The sequence below is a fragment of the Dipodomys merriami genome, unplaced genomic scaffold (assembly GCF_024711535.1).
Source record: "Dipodomys merriami isolate MVZ:Mamm:240054 unplaced genomic scaffold, mDipMer1.0.p SCAF_10, whole genome shotgun sequence".
In the NCBI taxonomy this organism is placed as follows: Eukaryota; Metazoa; Chordata; class Mammalia; order Rodentia; family Heteromyidae; genus Dipodomys; species Dipodomys merriami.
Window position 1 is genome coordinate 30,161,412 of NW_027202271.1, and position 19,823 is coordinate 30,181,234.

The 19,823-nt window shown below is 39.8% G+C and overlaps 1 protein-coding gene across 1 annotated transcript in view; it reads left to right on the forward strand.

Moving 5' to 3' along the window:
* Positions 1–19,823, forward strand: part of Myrfl (myelin regulatory factor like) — a 111,673-nt gene that overhangs the window by 73,396 nt on the left and 18,454 nt on the right. The window contains exons 11-15 of the mRNA XM_070036765.1: positions 222–422; positions 4,784–4,892; positions 7,906–8,015; positions 17,339–17,502; positions 18,093–18,156. Of these exons, the coding sequence (XP_069892866.1) occupies positions 222–422; positions 4,784–4,892; positions 7,906–8,015; positions 17,339–17,502; positions 18,093–18,156 (648 nt within the window). The remainder of the gene's footprint in view (positions 1–221; positions 423–4,783; positions 4,893–7,905; positions 8,016–17,338; positions 17,503–18,092; positions 18,157–19,823) is intronic.

A 19,823-nucleotide genomic window follows, 5' to 3' on the forward strand; every position in this document is an offset into this window, starting at 1 on the left:
CCATATCATCCACCTGGTAGAATCAAACACATTCTCAATACCACAGCAGAGAGAGCGCCTTTTATTGGCAGCAGTAGAATTATTCAGACATGGTAGGATATCCTACCCAGTACTGGAATCCGGTGTGAGAAAACAGTCTGTTTTCTTTTGCTCTGAACCCTGCCGATCACCTATTCCTGCTACTGTAACTTTAATTGCAATATGTTTATGTATTCTTCCAGGCCTCTAACCCAGGGCAGTTTGAAAATGACAGTGATGCATTATGGCAGCGAGGACAAGTTCCAGAATCTGTTGTCTGTCATGGTCGAGTAGGGATAAACACAGATGCACCGGATGAAGCATTGGTTGTCTGTGGCAACATGAAAGTGATGGGGACAATCATGCATCCCTCTGACAGCCGGGTGAAGCAGAATATCCAGGAGGTGAGCTTGGGGGTCACCTGGGGGCTCCTGGCCTCTGACATGGTTTAGATTGGGCTTCTTTCTATGTCTCTTGTTGGTATATGACAGACACCCTACTTACATACAATGATCGTTGGAGCTGTTGGGCATCTCTGCAAAGCATTTTCTACCCTCAGAGAAGGGATTTACCTGTTAAGCACAGTGGGTGGTGGCAGCTTCACCCATAGCAAGTCTCAGGGTGATTTCCCATAGGTGCTTGCAGCCAGGCTGCCCAAGCCTGCTTCTTCCTCTGCATTCCTCTACTTATCCAGCTGCTCATAGTATTTCTCCTGGGAACTCTCCAGCCTCTTCTCCCAGGGACCTTGGCCCTGGACCAGCTGGCCCATTGTCTTCTTCATGAATAATCTTTGTGACTCAGCATTACTCCACCAGTCCTCTGGCCTTCTAGGTTCTGGTCAAAGACCTTACCCTTTGTGGAGAGACAGTTACCAGGTTGAAATCAAAATCAGGCCTATCTATCAGGAAACCACTTCTTTATTTGGGGCTCCCCTGTACACAGTCACCCTATACAAAATGCTTACTCTGGCTGAAGTCTAGATCTTCATCTCTAAGATGAAAATGTGCCTGTCTGCCTGACCCTCCTGTGTCATTTTGGTTTTTTAACCAGTTGAGACAACAGTACCAAATCATCCGGGAAAGCCACAGCTGCTATGCATGCAGATCTGATTTGGGGTGAAGATTCTGAGCCCTTGGCCAGCTCACTTCCTGGTTCCGGCTCTTCACTGCTCTTCCACCACTTCCCTCTCTTCCACCACTTCCCCTCTTTCTCCAGGAAGCATTTTTGAGGCCATTGTGTGTTTAACCATCCATCACTGCCTCCTCTTCTCCTTCCTTTATTCTTTTAGCTAACAGGAGACCTAATCTGTTAATCATTGGCCCTTCCTCCAGACTGCATTCCTTTCTCAGTACAAATCTCCACTGGCTTTTCTGAACCAGCCAAGGAATGTCCTTCTCTGCTGAGAGGATTCCAAAGGACGGTTGTAACTGTCGAGTTTTCTAGTGCTTGCAAAGCTACAGCTTGCATTGGAGGAGCTAAGTAGCTCCTCCACTAGCAGAATGGGAATTCGGGACTTGAAAGTTCTCACATCCATTTCCAAATATTAGCCCTAGATATTGAGCCTTTGAATTTCTGAGAGAGAATCCATCTGCATTTCAGAGCACATCAGTTCAAAGATACCCTTGAAAAGGATTCCACCCCACCCTGCCAAGTCTACCTGATGTCAGGGGGCTAGAGCAAGCAGGGCGTACTCTCTCAGCCTTGCCTGCTACTGCTCCAGGTCTTCTGAATTTTGCCTTACTTTGCAGAAAATAAATTCTTGTAAATAAGCTTCCCCTGGAACTTCTCTGTTTTCTTCTAGGAGACCTTCTCCATAGAAATAAAATGTCACTCCAATCCAGGCTCTTAATGTGAAATTCTTTTATCTCCTTCTGCTTTTCAGCAGCCTTATGGAATAAAGAGAATCTGACTAGAGTTAGAAGGCTGGTGATTTATCCTGAGTCCAGTAGCTAGGATGGTAGAGATGCTTGATGCTTCCTTCTGTTTTGCTGCCTGTGAATAGGGAAATTTTTATATTCATTTCACCCCTGTCAAGGGATTTTTGCTGATTACTTTAGAGATAAAATCCTCAGGCTTTAATGTGGAGACTAGTCTCAAATTAGGATCCTCCAGATTTCAACCTCATAGGTACTTAGGACTACAGGTGTGAGCCATGAACACCTGGTGGAAAAATTTATTTTGGATCCCAGTTTCAGTCCATGGTCTGCTGGCTCCACTGCTTTTAGGCCTGAGACGTAGCAGAAACATCATGGCAGACATCGTGGTGGTACAGAACTGCTCACTTCATGACACCCTGGAAACAGAAAGGAAGGGGCCAGGGAAAGTTGCCCTTCAAAGGCATGCCCCCAAGTGATCTATGTCCTTCAACCAGGCAGATCATCCACTAACTCCCAGAAATGGCACTAAACTATCCATCTCTGAGGATAAGTCCATTGATGAGGTCGATCTTCTCATGATCTATCCCTTCTCAATGGTTGCATCCACCAGCTGGACCAAGCCTTGATACTTGAGCCTTTGGAGAATTGTGTCCAACACAATAAGTACTGTGGTAATAGAACTAGAGAATGTACTTACTATATTTAATAGTGTTTGGGGGGGGGGAAATATAGTCAAGAATACACTTAGAAACACAGGGGCATTTTCTCTCTTTAAGACAAGGGTAGCCTGCAGGAAACACAACTCTTCTTCTCTCCACTTGGAGGGCAGGACCTGAATCTGCATCCATTTGGTCCTCTGGTTGGGGCTCATGTAGGTTGTGCAGAAACCAGGGAGATAAAGGGGAGGAAAAACAACTTCCAGAGGTCTCAGGGTGAGAAACTGGATAGGACCCTGGGTAGTGCCAGGCTGGTCTTGGCTGCTGACTGAGTCTTGCTTAGTTCCTTGAGGAGTTGTTCTGCCATTTCACAACTTGCATTCTTTCATTCCCTTGTCACAGTCTGGTAGACACTATGCAGACCCAGCAATGAGAAGGACACAAATGTTAGCCTCAGGAATGAACCATTCATTCATTCATTTATGTGGTACTGGGTTTGACCCCCAGATCTTGGATTTACTGTACTCTCTGAGTTGCATCCTCAGCTCTTGTTGCTTTTCCTATTTTCACATAGGTGTCACTTCTTGCTTGGACCAAATTATACAGGGATCCTCCTACATACACTTCCTGCATTGGCAGAATGGTCAGACATATATGCCACTGAGCCCAGTGTTTTATTGGAGTCTCACTAACTTTTTGCCTGGGCTGATCTTAAACCACAATATTCTCAATCCCAGCCTCTGGAAAAGCTGTAGTTCAAACAAATTTAGGTTTAGGGAAAATTCAGTCTATTGTTTTGATTGTTATCATTTTCCTGGGAAGAGTAGGTGGATTTTTGTTCTTGTTGAGAGCTTTATAGTGACAGTTGGGGACAATGCTAGGCATAAGAGCAGGGATCTCAGAGAAAGATGCCTCCATCAACTAGACCTGCAGGGAGGTAGCTTTCTAGCAAAGACAGAGGTCTAGGTCCTAAGAGATTAGTAGTTAGATAATTAGGCTTACAATCTATTCCAAGAAAATTTCTCCAGCAATATGTCCACAAGCACTTTAAAAATAAAAGACTCATTGACACTTAAAGGCTGGTCCTTGAACTAAGCATCATTTCTTCCTTCCTTCCTTCCTTCCTTCCTTCCTTCCTTCCTTCCTTCCTTCCTTCCCTCCCCCCCCTTTTTTCATGGGGCTTTGACTCTGAGCTTTATCCCTCAAAGCTAGCATTCCATAACTTTGAATCACAGTGCCACTTCTGGTGCCCAGCTTAGCACTGCATTTTTAAATGCATAAATACAAACTTTGCCCTGAACCTGTAGACTCATTTGAAAATGATGCTGTGGGTTCCTGAACAGCTATTGTTTCTCTCTAAAGTGAGGAACTTTGTTTCTCAGGAAGCAAATTTATGGTGGTTGCTAGAGCTTTGGCCATGTAATTTAGACACAGAAACTCTGAGACCATTTATTAGTCAGTGGATAGAGGTCCCTAACCATGAAACTTTGGGTCCTCTAAAAAATAAAACAATTCTCTCTTTAGCTAGAAAAAAAAACTGGGTGCCAGCAGCTCATGCCTGTAATCCTTTTGCTTAGGTGACTGAGATTGCAAGGATCTCACTTTGGAGCTAGCCTATGCAAAAAAGCTCCTGAAGTTCCATCTCTGGGCCCACCAGTCATTCTAGTTACTGTGAGAAGGGCAAATAAGAAGATCACTGTCCAGTTTTCCTGGGGGAAAAAGTGAGATCCTATGTAAAAAAAGAAATTAGAGTCACAAAGGGCTGGAGATGTGACTCAAATTGTAGAGCATCTTCCTAGAAAGTGTGCAGCCCTGAATTTAAACCCCAGTACATTAAAAAAGACAGTAAAAGCCGAGCACTGGTGGTAGCTCATGCTACTCGGAGGCTGAGATCTGAGGATCACGGTTCAAAGCCAGCCTGGGCAGGAAGGTCTGTGAGACCCTTATCTCCAATTAATTACCAGAAAACCAGAAGTGGTGCTGTGGTTCAAGTGGTAGAGTGTTTGCCTTCAGCTGAAGAGCTCAGGGAGACAGCACCCAGGCCCAGAGTTCTAGCCCTATGACTGACCAAAAAAAAAGTAAAGAAAAGAAGTGAAGAGAAAAGAAAAGCAAAAAGGAAAAAAGAAGGAGCAGTTTTATTGTCAGTGTCCTAATCTCTTAGGGTCTCTCTGAACATTGCTTTGAACAGCAAATATCTAGATGGGTGAAATCTCTCTTTTTAAATTAAACTAGGTTGACACAAATGAACAATTGAGAAGAATAGCCCAGATGAGGATTGTTGAATATGATTACAAACCTGAATTTGCATCTGCAGTGGGAATAAACACTGCCCATCAAACAGGTAACACATAAATTCCCTTTTTAATTTTCTATTGTCAGCTACTAAAGTTTGACTTCCTTATTTATTTTGAAGTTGTGTGCTCTAGCATTTAAGAAAACTGTGTTGCTCTAATGCATCCTCAATGAAACCCATAGTTACTAGAACTGGACAGGTTTAAGAATTTCTAGACCTTCTTTACTTAGGACCCTCACCCCTGCCCTCCAAATCTTGGGAGTCTATTAATGTATGCTTTCTTTTACTGAACATCCTCTTGCCATTTGAGATGAGTTTTGGGGGGCCAGTGGTAGCTTTACCTGTGTGATGGCAGCACTGGACAGGATGGCAGGATGGAAACAGAGGTGGAAGGGTGGGTGGGTCTAGGTAAGAGAAAAAGAACCAGCAGAATGATGCTTGTTCTCCAGTGCAGGGAATCCTAAAAAGAAGGAAGTTTAGGGTCAAGAGCCTTCTATAGGAAAATAAAGAAAATCAAGTTAAGGTATTTACTATTTTTTTTACATTTGGTAGAGTCTTTTTTACTTTTTTATTTTTATTATCTTTAAGTAGGTTTTTTTGGTTGGTTTGTTTTGGTTTGGTTGTGGGGCTTGAACTCAGGGCTTGGTGCTGTCCCTGAATCTCTTTATGCTTGAAGCTAGTGTTCTACCCCTAGAGCTGTAGCACCACTTCTGGTTTTTGTGTGATTAATTGGAGGTAACAATCTCATGAGAATTTTCTTCCCAGACTGGCTTCAGACCATGAGCCTCACATTTCAGCCTCCTGAGTAGCTAGGATTACAGGCATGACCCACTGATGTCTGGCTTTTTTAACTAGTTTTACAAAGGAGTTGCTATTTGATAAAACAGTATATGAATACAGTGTATCTTGAGCAATGTCAACTCTTTTGACATTCTCACTCATCACTCCCAACCCACACCTTTCATAGTTTTGTAGGATATACATTGAATTATCCAATGTATTTTCCCCTCTTTCTCCTCTATAACACAGTGTTTCTGCTTTTAATCCTGTAGTGTTTTTTGGTTCAAAAGCTTTTTCTTCAAATGCATTGTAGATTTTTTTAAAAGAACATCTATTTGGTAATACTGCCAAAATTAATAGACAAATTCAATGCAATTCTTATTAAAATCCCTATGACATACATCACTGAAATAAGAGAACAGTCCAAAAATTCATATGGGACAACAAAAGACCTAGAATAGCCAAAACAATTCTAGGGAATGAAGACAACATGGGAGGGATATCCATGCCGAACTTCAAACTCTACTATAGAGCTATAATAACAAAGACAGCATGGTACTGGCACAAAAACAGACCCGAAGACCAATGGAATAGAATAGAAGATCCAGAAATAAATCCACAGGCCTACAGCCAGCTGATATTTGACAAAGGAGCCAAAGACATACAATGGAAGAAACACAGCCTCTTCAACCGCTGGTGCTGGGAAAACTGGGCAGCCACATGCAGAAAACTAAAAGTGGACCCCAGCCTATCACCATGCACCAACATCAACTCAAAATGGATTAAAGACCTTAACATTAAACCTGAATCTCTGAAACTACTTCAGGACAGAGTAGGAGAGACACTTGAACTAATAGGCACAGGAAGGAACTTCCTGAACAGAGTCCCAGGGTCACAACAAATTGGAGAGAGACTCAACAAATGGGACTACCTTAAAATAAAAAGCTTCAGCACAGCTAAATCTATTGCAACCAAGCTAGAAAGACAACCATCTAATTGAGAAAAAATATTTACCAGCAATATATCAGACAAGGGGTTAACATCCAGTAAATACAGGGAACTCAAGAAACTAATCCCTTCCAAACCTAACAAACCAATTACTAAATGGGCAAGGGAACTAAAGAGGGACTTCTCAGATGAAGAAATAAAAATGGCAAAGAAATACATGAGGAAATGTTCATCATCCCTGGTGGTGAAGGAAATGCAAATAAAGATAACCCTGAGATACCACCTTACCCCAGTCAGAATGTCCCACATCCACAAATCAGCCAATGACAAATACTGGAGGGGATGTGGAGAAAGAGGAACCCTATTACACTGCTGGTGAGAATGTACACTAATACAACCACTTTGGAAAGCAGTCTGGAGGGTCCTTAGAAAGCTAAAGATTGACCTCCCTTACGACCCAGTCATACCACTTCTAGGCATCTACCCTGAACAACAGGAACCAATATACAAGGACACATGCACCTCCATGTTTATTGCAGCACTGTTCGCAATAGCTAGGATATGGAAACAACCCAGATGCCCCACCACAGATGAATGGATCCAAAAATTGTGGTATCTATATACAATGGAATATTATGCAGCCATTAGAAATGACAAAATAATGGCATTTGCAGGGAAATGGATGGAGCTAGAAGAAATCATGTTGAGTGAGGTAAGCCAAGAGCAAAGAGACAAACGGTACATGGTCTCCCTGATAAGTGGATGTTAAATCCAAAATGTTAGGTGATATGACAAAATTAACAGGACTTAAGAAACAAAGAACTTCCATTCATCTGGTCGAACCACTACTAACTATCCCCATGCTGCTGATCACATGTATGGTGTATATGTATACACCATTATATGTTATAGATTGTGATAGACAATTTGCTCCAGGAAAGTTAGAATGAGCTTGTGACTTTAAATGAGCATCATTATTCCACAATACTGTGAAATTTGGGAAATTATGTAATCACTTGATCACAATTAAAAAAAAAAAAAGAACCTCGGGGAAGGTAGGGAGGGAAGGGATAGTAGGGGGAAAACAATGGAGGGGGTAACAATGCTCAATAGGAAGTGTACCCATTACCTTACTCATGTAACTGTAACCCTCTGTATAGTATCTTTACAATAAAAAATTAAAAAAAACTACATATATAAAAAAAGAGCATCTATTTCCAAAGATGTCTGTCCTGTGGCAGTCAACGTTTCATTCTGAAGGAGGAATTCCTGCGAGAATTTTCTCTTTGGAGGCCTTTTCCTGATTAAACCTGTTGGGATGTTTTGTGTATAGGAATGATTGCCCAGGAAGTACAAGAAATCCTACCCAGAGCCGTAAGAGAGATGGGTGAAGTCACCTGTGAAAATGGAGAGAAGGTGGAGAACTTCCTCATGGTTGATAAGGTAATTCATCACTGTATAGGTGTCTCCTACTAGCTTCTCCTGTGGTATCATCACAGGCTGAAACCTTTCCAGGAAACGTGACATTAAACAGAATTCTTCACTGAGCTGTTGAGACATTTGGTATCAATTATTCCACACTGGTCATGGCCCTGAACTAGAGTGTGATTCAAGTAAAGAGCACCACCTAGCAAGGTCAAAGCCTTGAGTTCAAACCCCCATACTGCCACCCCTGCCCCAACATAAAACAAAGCCAAATAAACTAAACAACTAAACACACAGAACTTAGAGAAAAAACAAAAACATCTCTGATCATATGATGTCTTTTTCCCATTTTGGATCTTCATTGGCTCCATTATGACCCTCCATGCCATAGATTGCATCTGCTCTTCCTAACTTCATTCCAGACACTCACCCCTGTCCCCTCAAGCCCGTAACACTTTCAGGCAAAGCCACATTGAACAATGACCTTTTCTTTTCTTTTCTTAAAGAAGCTGGACCTTTCCAGAATGCCATGTGTCTGTACATGCTGTGTCTTTAACTTGGCCTTTGCCACCTCTCATCACTCTGCACTGAGCATTCCTTTATTTTCTTTCAAAAGACAGGTGTTTCTGTTCCCCAATAGCTGACCTTCTTCCCTCCCAGGCTTCTGTGGCCTCCCTTACCCCAGCACCAGGCACTTCTTGTTTGCAAGCCTTTCCCACACCAGCCCTTTTCTCTCTTTTATTCTTATCTCAGAGCTGTGCCTTTGAATATCTTCTGCCCTAAAATCTTTTTGTGGGATCTCAGTGCAAGGCCTTCCCAACCACCCATCTGAAATAATCCCTGTGACACTAAGGCTCATGATGTTTATAAAGTTTAGGGTTACTGCTAGGGGCCAAGGTCCTTTGCACTGATACAAAAATCTGGTCTTTTTGCAGCAGACAACACCCAACCCTCTCAACTGGGCCTCTGTGCTATACATAGCAGCTTGGAAAGTTGTTCTTGACTATAATTATCTGTTTATTTATCCACTTGTTTGTTGCCAGTCTCCCCAAGTAGTTGTGTGAGAGAAGAAATTTATGTTTTTCAAAATTGCATTTTATTGTGGCCTTTACCTCAAGGCTTAGAGAACTGTAGGAATTCAGCAAAGATTGGTAGGATGAATTAATGAGATCTAAGATGATCCTATCTCCGTACTTAGGCTTGTGGAGATACATCTTCTAGAGTGTTTCTCATATCACATTTTTTTTTCTATTTGTGTCTCCTTCATGAGATATGAGATTCTGGAGTTTAGAGAATATACTCGCTTAATCCTTGTGCTGATTATACAGCATCTGATATGATTTAGACAATGCTGAGCAGAAATACCTGAGTTTCCAAATCTCAGTGAAGAGAAGAGATCTGGTTCTACTCACATAAGGATGTTGGAAGAAAAGTGATTTTCTAGGGAAAAGATAAGTTTAGTGTTGACTTTGTGGTATCAACTGAATAGCACATGAACATGTTCAAAAAGAAGTGACTCAGAGTGTGAAACTTGAAAGAGGTGTTGTGAGAAGAAAGGAAGCTGCAGTCATGGTGAAGATATTGAGGGAGAGATTATGGATGGTGGTCACAGATACAATGCCTATGGGTCAAGTCAAGTCTGACCAGAAGGTAGCAGCAGCAGCTTCTTCTCCTTCTTCTCTTTTTCCTCCTCCTCCTCTTCCTTACTTCTTCTCCTTCTCCTTCTTTATAGCTTTAACATTCACATTTGTTGCCTTTGTTTAAAAATGGATTTGTTAAATTAAGGAATGGAATCCATTTTTTTGGTCAATCACTTATGATGTGCTAAATATTCTCCTAAATAATAAGAGAAGACAAAACAAATAAAGTAGACACAGTTGTTGCTGCCACGATTGCCTTATAGTGGACTGACCAATAGTAACAATTATAAACCACAAATAAAGCTTAAAGTTGTAATTAGCACTATGAAGGAAGCCAATTAACTGAATAGAAAATAATGTCACTATCTACAGCTATTGCTATATGCTTAGCATTTTAGTTTTATTTTGGAGTGCATTGGGAAAGAATAAAATAATAGAGCCAAGTGAAAGGTTTCATTATTATTCTGAAAAAGGTAAAACAATGGAACATTAGACAGACAATTCACAGTAAAGGAAACTAAATAGCTAACATAAGAAAGAGATGCACAACTTTATGAATCAAGAAAAGGCAAAATTAAAATGATATAGTCCTACTTTAACTCAGCAAGAACTGCAAATTTTGCTGTCTGATAATGCCAGGTATTGGTGGGTACTGAGGGAAATTAATTACCTCCTTGTCTATTTGACCTTGTGAAAGACTTATGGTGGCGGAAGTTTGAGAAGATTAAGTTTAGAGTCTGCTTTTTATCTTTATTCATGAGTAACTGGACATTTACAGCCATTGCTCATTTCTCATGAGGCGATGTTAAAAGTTGTCTTGGGGAAGAAGGTGTCAGGTACTAAGTAGGCAGCTTCACTGGCCTGCAAAGGAGCACACTGGTCACTCTGAGACTCCAGTACACCAAAGAATTACAATACACTGAGCATGTGTCAGTTCACCTGGAACCTTGCTTCTAAGCTGAAGCACTTTCCACAGAAAATTGCACTTAAACAAAAGTAACAAAAAAAACACAAGATTTTTAAGGCAAAATCAAGGCACAATAATGTACGGAATTTTAACCATTTGTACCCAGTTCATGCTCTTGCCATATCAGGCTAAGTAAGGTTGATGGATAATGTGGCATCCTCGGAAATGAGCACACAAGTGCTCTTCGCAAGAGAGAGTTGCCTATGAGAGGAGCCTCTTCTCCAGGGACCTGTTGAAAATTCCACAGGCAAGCCAGAGCTTTCACATCATCCCATTAGCCCTGGTTTTTCCTGGTTTGGGTTCTATTCTCTAAATCCACGTCAGTCTGGTGAGCAAACTCTTGGATGAGGATCTAAAGCTGTGTTTATGCAAAGCCCAAACAATGCCACACATACCCACTAGCTAAACAGTTTCTCTCCCTTGGCAATTGTTTTTACCATAGCCAATTGCAGGTTATTTTATTCCCATGATTTGATGATAAATAATCAGTCCATGTAACACTGAATGCATCATTTACCATAAGGAGAGGACTTCCAGTCTGTGACTCTTACTGGGAAAGAAAAAAAAAAGGGAGGCCTGTTTCAACTTCCTTTGTGATGAGGCTTAGTTACCCTCATCCACTGTTTTTAAGTAGAAAAGTTATAGGTCCAAAAAGAAGAGACATTAACTCCACTGCCTGCCTGGCTGTGCCTCAGTTATCCGAACACCTTCAAGGTCCCAAAGCAGCAGAAACAGTCTTTGGGTTTTCTGGAGGCAAAGCTTTAGACTGAAGAGTTTTTTTATCTGTCTCCTAAGCCAATACCCTGCCACAGGGAAGGGATCTAATTGGAATGGAGTGCAATAGCCTGGTACAATCAAATCACTAACCATTGTACTGAAGATGATAAGCACCAGTGTTTGTTAATTCACCCACATTTTCATGTGTATTTCCTAACATGGGAAGGAAAACTGGATTTTATTTATTATACTTTTTGCTTCGCTGAAAGAAACATCAGACTAAAAAATGAAGCAGAAGTTGGCCACTTTCTTCATCTCACTAGAGAGCAATACTTTGGCTTCTCAGTGCTTCCTGACATAAACCACTACAGTGAGGATATTCTTTCTTTTGATCATCAACTATGTACTGAGTTCTGCTAAAACACTGAAACTGTGCAAGAGGTAGGCTCTGACTTTTGATCCCCTTCTCTAGGTGTTTATTATATAGGTAAATATGACACCAAGTTTAGGGCAGTTTGGAGGAGGAGAGAACAGGTAGTAGAGGAGCAGCATCTGCTACTCCTAGAGACTGGAGGATGTATACAATGTTCAGCAAACGTTCAATATGATTAGAGAATAGAGTGTGAAGGGGGCAAAGGTGAAAGATAAGCTTTCGATGAAGAACCCACTATACACCAGCTAATAGCTCTGCTTTCACAAATGCCTGTGTTGTTGTCATATGTATACACATTTGCCAAATGGCCCCACTGTGTTTGTTCAGAAAAAAAAACACTCGTGTGGTCAATACATACACTGAGTAAAAAACAAGTGTTTCCCACAGTTCGTAAAAGATTTTTGCATGATTTGAAGCAGTTGCTCCTTTTCCTTTTGAGGGTGAATGTCAGTGTAATCATTCTGTTTCCCATCACAACTGTAAAGGAATGTTGTTTCAGTTGAGGTAGTGGGCGCTGGTTAAAACTGGTAATATCTGCACCGAGCTGATTAATTCAATGAAGTTCGGTTACAAAATTGTTCATAGGAAAAGATAAACATCAAATGAAAATACTTTTCAAAATACCCTAGGACACAGTGTATTCTCATGTCAGCTCTAATGAGTCCAACCCTTTCCCTGAGGCCTGGATGTGAGTGTTGAGTAAAAAATTCCTCAGGCATTTTATGATGATTCAAACCCTTCTCTATTACTGGTGTAGAAAAGGCCATTTTCAGAAAACTCTAGGTTATACTCTTGAACACATTCATATTGACCTGACGATGGTAGAGGACAGAAATCAAAAGTTAATCCCTATCATATGTCCTGGAAATTTATGTTTTTGGTAATTTTCCACTGGATTCATAAAGTGATGGCAGGCCAAAATTTTAATCAGGAAGTTAGCAGTAAATTTCTTCCCCATCTTTATTTCCTCTTACATGGGAAATTATCTCCTTGTCTATTAGACCTATGAAAAGACATACGGTGTTGGATAGTTTGAGTAGAAGAAAGTAAAGTCTGCTTTTCATCATTATTGATAAGTAACTGGACATTTGCAACCATTGCTTGCTTCTCATGAGTCAGGGCTAAAGGGCTCTTGTGGAAAATGGCGCATATGGTTTTCACAGCTATTGTGAATTACTACCTACATTCATTGTTTTATTAGGGGAAGAAAATCATGATCCTCCATCATTTCTTCTTTATTCTCTGGAGTTCTTCTAAAATGAACAACTTTCCTTCATCAAATATGAGCTGATATTAAGGAAAAGCAATATAAAGCTTCATTGGTTCTTTTACTTACAAATTTTCACAAAATGAGCTAAATTTCTAATATCCTCCAAATACATACCACACACACAGACACACACACAGACACACACACACACAGACACAGACACACACACACACACACACACACACACACACACACACACACACACACACACACACACACTGTTTGGAGGATGAACTCATGGCTTTGTAAGCTACAACTTGTGCCAAACCCCGGTCCTTTTGGCTTTAGTTTTGATTTTTCAGATAGGATCATATGCCAACTTTGTCTAAGATGGCCTTAAACCACAATCTTACTTTTGCCTCCTGAGTAGCTGGGACCACCAGCATGCACCCTGTTCCCCAGCCCATTAAAATATTTTTTTAAAAATTGAATAGAATTCTGCATGTTCTCAAAATACAGTCATTTCTTTGATCTATTGCAGTATTACTACTTTGATCTATCTTTGGGCCAAGGTAGCTCTTTCAGTTGGCTCTAGAGTTATTTTGACATAACCACAGTCCTCTATGATAGCTCTCTGGTTTCTCAGGTTGTTAGGTGTTTCAGGCTCTCTTCAAACTGTTCCAGGAATTACTAATTCTCCAAAGAGTCCTGGTTCCTTTCAGTGGAATAGTTTTTAGTATACAGTGAAGGTGCTCATTGTTAGTAAGTTAGAAATTACCTTGTTATTCCTTTTCAATGGGCATACAGTACTTTTTTCTTTTAAAAAGTCAAATAGACCAGAAATTTATAATAATATTTGTAGTTTCAGTTTAGTTTTCTTTTGATTTTACTTAATGTTTTTATGTCTATAGCTCTTTTCTTTTCTTTTTTTTAATATTATTTTATTTTATTTGAGAACATACTGTACAGAGGGGCTACAATTACATGGGCAGGATAATGCATACATTTCTTACCAAGCATTGCAGCCTCCTCCTTTGTTTACCCTTCACCTCCCTTCCCAGCCTCCCCCCTCTCCCCACCCAATTATACCCCCTCCCCCCCCCAACCGACATTGTAAAGCTGGTTTTGACATGACATTTTGTACTTCTCATTGTTGCAACAAGTCCACCTGAATCCTTAAACGATTTGTTTGCCCCCATCTCCTCCACATGTTATACTGACATCAAATATAGTGAAAGCGGGGGTTACACTGTGGGGGAGGGACATACAAAGCAACAAAGAAATAATCTTATAAATGCGTTAGAAACATATGCATGAAAGAAACGAAAACATTAAAATACATATTTAAGGGTTCATTTTCCTAACATCACATTATCTGACCTTTTCTGCTTGATATAGCTCTTTTCTTAAGTACAAAAATTCATGATTTCTAAAGCAACTATTTGTCTTATCCAAGTATAAATGTGTATGACAGAAATCATGTGTATATCATCCTTACTAATAATATAGTCATTAAAATGTTAAGATTTTTTTTGCTGTTTCTTTCTGTAAGGCCAAACCCAGAAACTCAGTACTAAATTAGGGTAATTTGTTTGCTTTTGCTATTTATTTATGGAAATTTTTTGGTTTAATTATGTTTTATAATTATTTAAAATACTCATTATTTTAGAGGAAAATTTATAAAACAAAATATATTCAGAGATCCTGGCTTTTATCTATCTCATTTTTCTCTTATTCTTCCTTACATCATATGTAAAAATTTAAGTTTTGATTTAGCTGAAATTTTTCTATGCATTTTTTTGTCTTCTCTTAGACTCAGGGGATCATGGTATATACACGCTCTTATGCTGTACTGTAACCTTTGCTCCATGCCTTTAGATGTTGTATAGTGTGCTGCTATGTGAGTGTAAGGTGATTTATTGGCAAGTCCATTCTTTTTTTTAAAAACTTTTTTTTTTTTTTTTTGGTGGTTATGGGGCTTGAACTCAGGGCCTGAGTACCCTCCCTGAGCTTCTTTTGCTCAAGACTAGCACTCTACCAATTGAGCCACAGTGCCACTTCTGGCTTTTTCTGTGTATGTGGTACTGAAGAATCAAACCGAGGGCTTCATGCATGCTAGGCAAGCATTCTACAACTAAGCCACATTCCCAGCCCAGAAAGTCCATTCTTGATGGACATTTGGGTTGATTTCAGTCTTTTTCTTCCCCCTTACCTTTCATGGGATCCATGGGATAAATTTTTTAAATGTGTTTGGTTACTGGGTCAAAAAAAATTTTTTTTAAATGTGTTTTGATAGGTAGTGCTAAATTCTACCTCATAGTAGTTTCTGTCAATTCATGGTTTTTGGGTTTGTTTGGGGTTTTTTGGATAGCTTTTGAAGAATATCTGGTAAGGCTTCAGGAAAAATATAAAAATTTTGACTTTTTAATGAAATAAGGAATGTCACTTTTAAAAGGTTTTCTTAAAGCACGGATAGGCTTAAGAGATCAGCCCCTCCCCCCATGCTTTCCCCCTCTCAAATAGTAAATAAAGCTTTCTACTTTTCTCCGCTGCTAATTCAGTCTTCTTCAATTCACTTCCCATGATAAGGCATGTCCCTCAACTTGATGAGATACACAGATAATCAACAGAGTGCCTTTACTCCACATATTTTCCATTGTTGTAGGGAGACAGGCCATATAACCTTTGGCAAAGGGCCCAGGGACAAAACTGAACATATTTTGGGTTCAATGAAAAAGAGTAAGTTGCCTACTGACTGACTGGTGGTCTCTTGGAAGGCTCTGGGTAGATGGGGATTGAACTGGCCTCAAGGAAAGCATTTCTATCAGACACAGGCTCTGGGGCGTGAGCATTTCTTCCCACTCCCCGTATGGGGCTTCTATGGGAAATTGAGAGTCTTTTTGTGGTTCACAGGACACATTCGCCTTTAATTGCATAAACTGAACTTTAAACTTGTAATGTTTAGCTTTTGATTCCTTTCACCCTCCACTTACCATTGGAGTATCTTAATTGTACCAAAACAATGGGTTTCCATGAGGACATTTTCATACATGTGTATGTATGACTGATTCCTTTTTGAGTGATTGCTCTCCAGGTCTTGAAACCCTTCAGCTTCAGTTTGCACAGTGAGTATCTCAAAGACATACAGCCCCCAGCTTTTGACCATACAACCCCATTCTTGAGTCCCTGGTCTCAGGCTCGTGAGTGCACACTAGTGGACTGACCTCTGTGAAAGTCAGAGAGTGCTGTAGGACTTTGGACTTCCACAAGAGAGAAGAAAAGTAGGAGAGGTCATGGGGTCAGGGTGTGAACTCATAAGAGCTTCCCAGCCGTTGTGGTTATTGTTGTTATTGCTTAGAGAGAAAGGGAGGCCCCTGTCCATATGACAGCTGAAGTGTGTAGGTGAAGAAGGCAGGCTGTGGCCTGGGGGCTCAGGCTGGTGAGTTCCTTTCTCTTTCTTTCTGACCTGTCAGTGACTTTCTTTGAACGAAAGGGATTGTCTTTTGGTTTTTAAAATTTTTCTTGGGAGTTAGGTTAAAATATAGTTGTAAATGATATATTGCTCATGGTATGTTAAAGCAGAACTTAATATCTCAACAATTATCCTCCATTTCATTTATTTATTTTTCTCCCCTTTATTTTTTTTATTACTGTTTTCTTATATCTTCTTATTTGTGAATGAAGAAACTTAAACCAAAGGAGCTGATAACATTTTACGAGAGGCTCCACATTTTCTCTATGCAGAGAAAAGCCTTTATAGTTTCTTTGTTTTTCTTTTGGGTTTTTGCTCCTCTGTTTGTTTTGGGACAGACTATTCTTGACTCATGACCCTCTTGCCTGAACATCCGAAGTGTGGGATTACATGTGTGCACTACCATTCCAGCTAAATTGGGGTCTTCATTCCTTTCTCTTTCACCTGAGCAATTTGAGGCATATCTTATCAAGGAAAGCTGAAGTCACTTTGTAACAGGAATTTAGTGATGTACACACAAATCATCATTCAGAAATCGGTTCTGACTTCCTTTTTATGAGCTTAAATATAACATAATGCTGATGGAAAATAAATCTTTGGAATCTGAACATGGAACAGCCTTCAACTCTATTCTCTCTTGGATTACAAGGACTTATTTCCATTTTATTGCAAATTGAACCGAAGCAGTTTTACCATACAGCTAGCAGTTTAACAACAATCCTTTAAGTTCTGAACTTGTCCAGATTTGTCCTGTGTGACCTTGAAGTTGTGGTTATATAACCATTGTCAGTTATGTGTGTGTTCAGGAATGGTGTACTCCCCTGTCTTTGAATGGGCAATGGACAGTTCCCTGGCCGCTTCAAACTGTGTCAGTATGCAGCTTGTATTACTTTCCTTTTTAGGACCAGATCTTCATGGAAAATGTAGGGGCAGTAAAGCAGCTCTGTAAACTAACCAACAACCTTGAAGAAAGAATAGAAGAGTTAGAAATGTGGAACAGGAAGTTGGCCAGGCTAAAGAGCCTCAGTAGCTGGAAGTCCTCAGCTAGTGGAGCAAGTTCAATCAGGTATGTCTACCAATTATATAGGAATCTGGGAAAGGAGTGGGCTTGTTTCATTACCAGATCAAACCAACTGGTCTTTTCCATCAAGCAGCAATCATTACTGTATGAGATTAAGGTCCCTATTCTTCTCTTGGCATGTTTTAGGACACATTCCCTTAGGTGATAATAAATACAATAAAACATAATAAAATATGAACCATCTGTCCAATAGCAGTGTTATAGAGCTGCTGTATTTTAGCAAAAGAATGGCTTTGAAAAATGATCATTTCTAAGTTTAGAAAGCCAAGTTCATTCCTCTGGGGAAAAATAATTTTATTTTTTGGTTTTTATTAAGAAAGTAAATGTACATTTCCTTGGTCAGTTTCTGAGGAAAAGAGCAATGTAATGTTTAATGCATTCATTTATGGTTAGTAAGTGTTTTTCCCCCCAAAATAAAAGAACTTACAGTTGCTTTAGTATTTTTTTTTCCTCTTCAAATTATCACTGTTTTATAAAAGAAAATCATGCTGCTGTGTTTATGACAGCCTGGGCCTTTGTCATATAATTCCTACAGTGTCATTTGAATAGTTAATCAATTTTTCTCTCTTTTTAAGCAAATTTAGCAGAGCTGTTAGCACATCTTCTCCAAGAAGGGCCATTTCCAAAAAAAACAACAAGGTAAATAGATTTAAATTTATAATGAACCAACATTGTGCTTTCTATACAAAACAACAAAAAAAATCCTTAGAGAAACTGATCAACAATTTTCCTACCATTTATCTACTGATAATTAGGTTTTCCCTAATTTCCATCCTAATGCACTTCATTAGTCCTTTAAGGAGTATTAACTGTTTCTAAAATAGCAAATGTTTAGAGAAAAGAATCCAGAACATGTTCATGTCAGAAATACCCTAGTGTTTTTATGATTGCATTGTCCCTTCAGGTAAACCCAGTATTGCTCACAGTCAGATGGCTTGTGCAGCAAGTTCCATGAATAAGTTTCACCTGATCTGATGCCTTACTTATCATTCAGAAGATACCAAATGTGCTGCAGTTAATCCTCTAATCCCTCTTTTTCCTTTGATATTTATCCCTAAATATGCAAATGGAGGTCTCAATATTCACCTACCTTCAAAGATAAAAATCTGATGGTTTCATTCATGAAAAAAGATAATTTATGTCAAGAAGGATATTTCCAATCAAATGTGAAGCTTAATCATTTATGAAGTTGAAGCTATCCTTAGGGATGACAGGGATGGGTGATGAGGGAGAGGTAGGCCTTCTCACATAGGTAGATAGTGATAAAAAGTGGTGAATATAACACACGGAAGACATCATGTGGCCCATCGTGCCACTTCTCCCCACAACGCCCTGGATTTCTCCTCAAGTGCTTCTTCTTCCCATAATGCACAGAGCCTAGAACATATTGTTCAATAAACACAAAACACTAAAATCACAGAGTGGGAAAGGTGTTCTTTGTACTAACTGAATTGAAATAGTTTGGAGGGAATGGAAGTTGTATTCTCATCAGCCTAAATAAATGCATTTTAGTCATCTGCAACCTTACCCAGATAGTCTGTTTATTTTGTAGTTATTTCAGAATATTAAATAGAATGTATGGTCCATGAGAGCAGGCCATGCTGTTTTCCTAGGGAATAGCACATAGTAGGCACTCAAGAAGTATTTGCAAGATGAATGCAGAAATGGAGAGCCTGTCTGAAGATATTCCTGAAGGCTCACAGTGAAAATTGTGTGTGTGTATGTGTGTGTGTGTGTGTGTGTGTGTGTGTGTGTGTGTGTGTGTGTGTGTGGAGTTGGAGTGGGGGCATTAAAGAACACACATTCAATGCTTGTAAGAAGCTATTTGGCAGCAAAGTTAAGTCAGATGTGATCTCTTCTAAGAAAGTTGAAAGGCACAGAATACAAAAAACAGTTGGATATGATGTGCTAAATACTGCAAAGGCTCAGAGAGCTGCAGCATTTCTGGGAGCCTGGCCTTAAAGGCACAGTGCATATGGTCAAACAGCCATGGATCTGGGGAGGAGGTTTTGGATGGAATGGCATAAACAAAAGCCTGGGAGCTGGAAGTGGCTTTATTGAAGGGTTAGGTTGGTGTTTGTAAAGGAGGATGGTGAAGACAAGGCTGGAAACATGGCCCAAACATTTGATAAGCCATTAAGACCTCTAGGATAATGCTAATAATGCTAATGTTAATAATGTTAATGCTAATGTTAACCCTAGAAATAATTAATAAGATCTAAGTTGTACTGTGTATCCTACTTTTTTTTGCCAGACAGAAAAAAAATGAGGCAGCATGTCATTGTGTTTAAGAGCACAGATTGTGG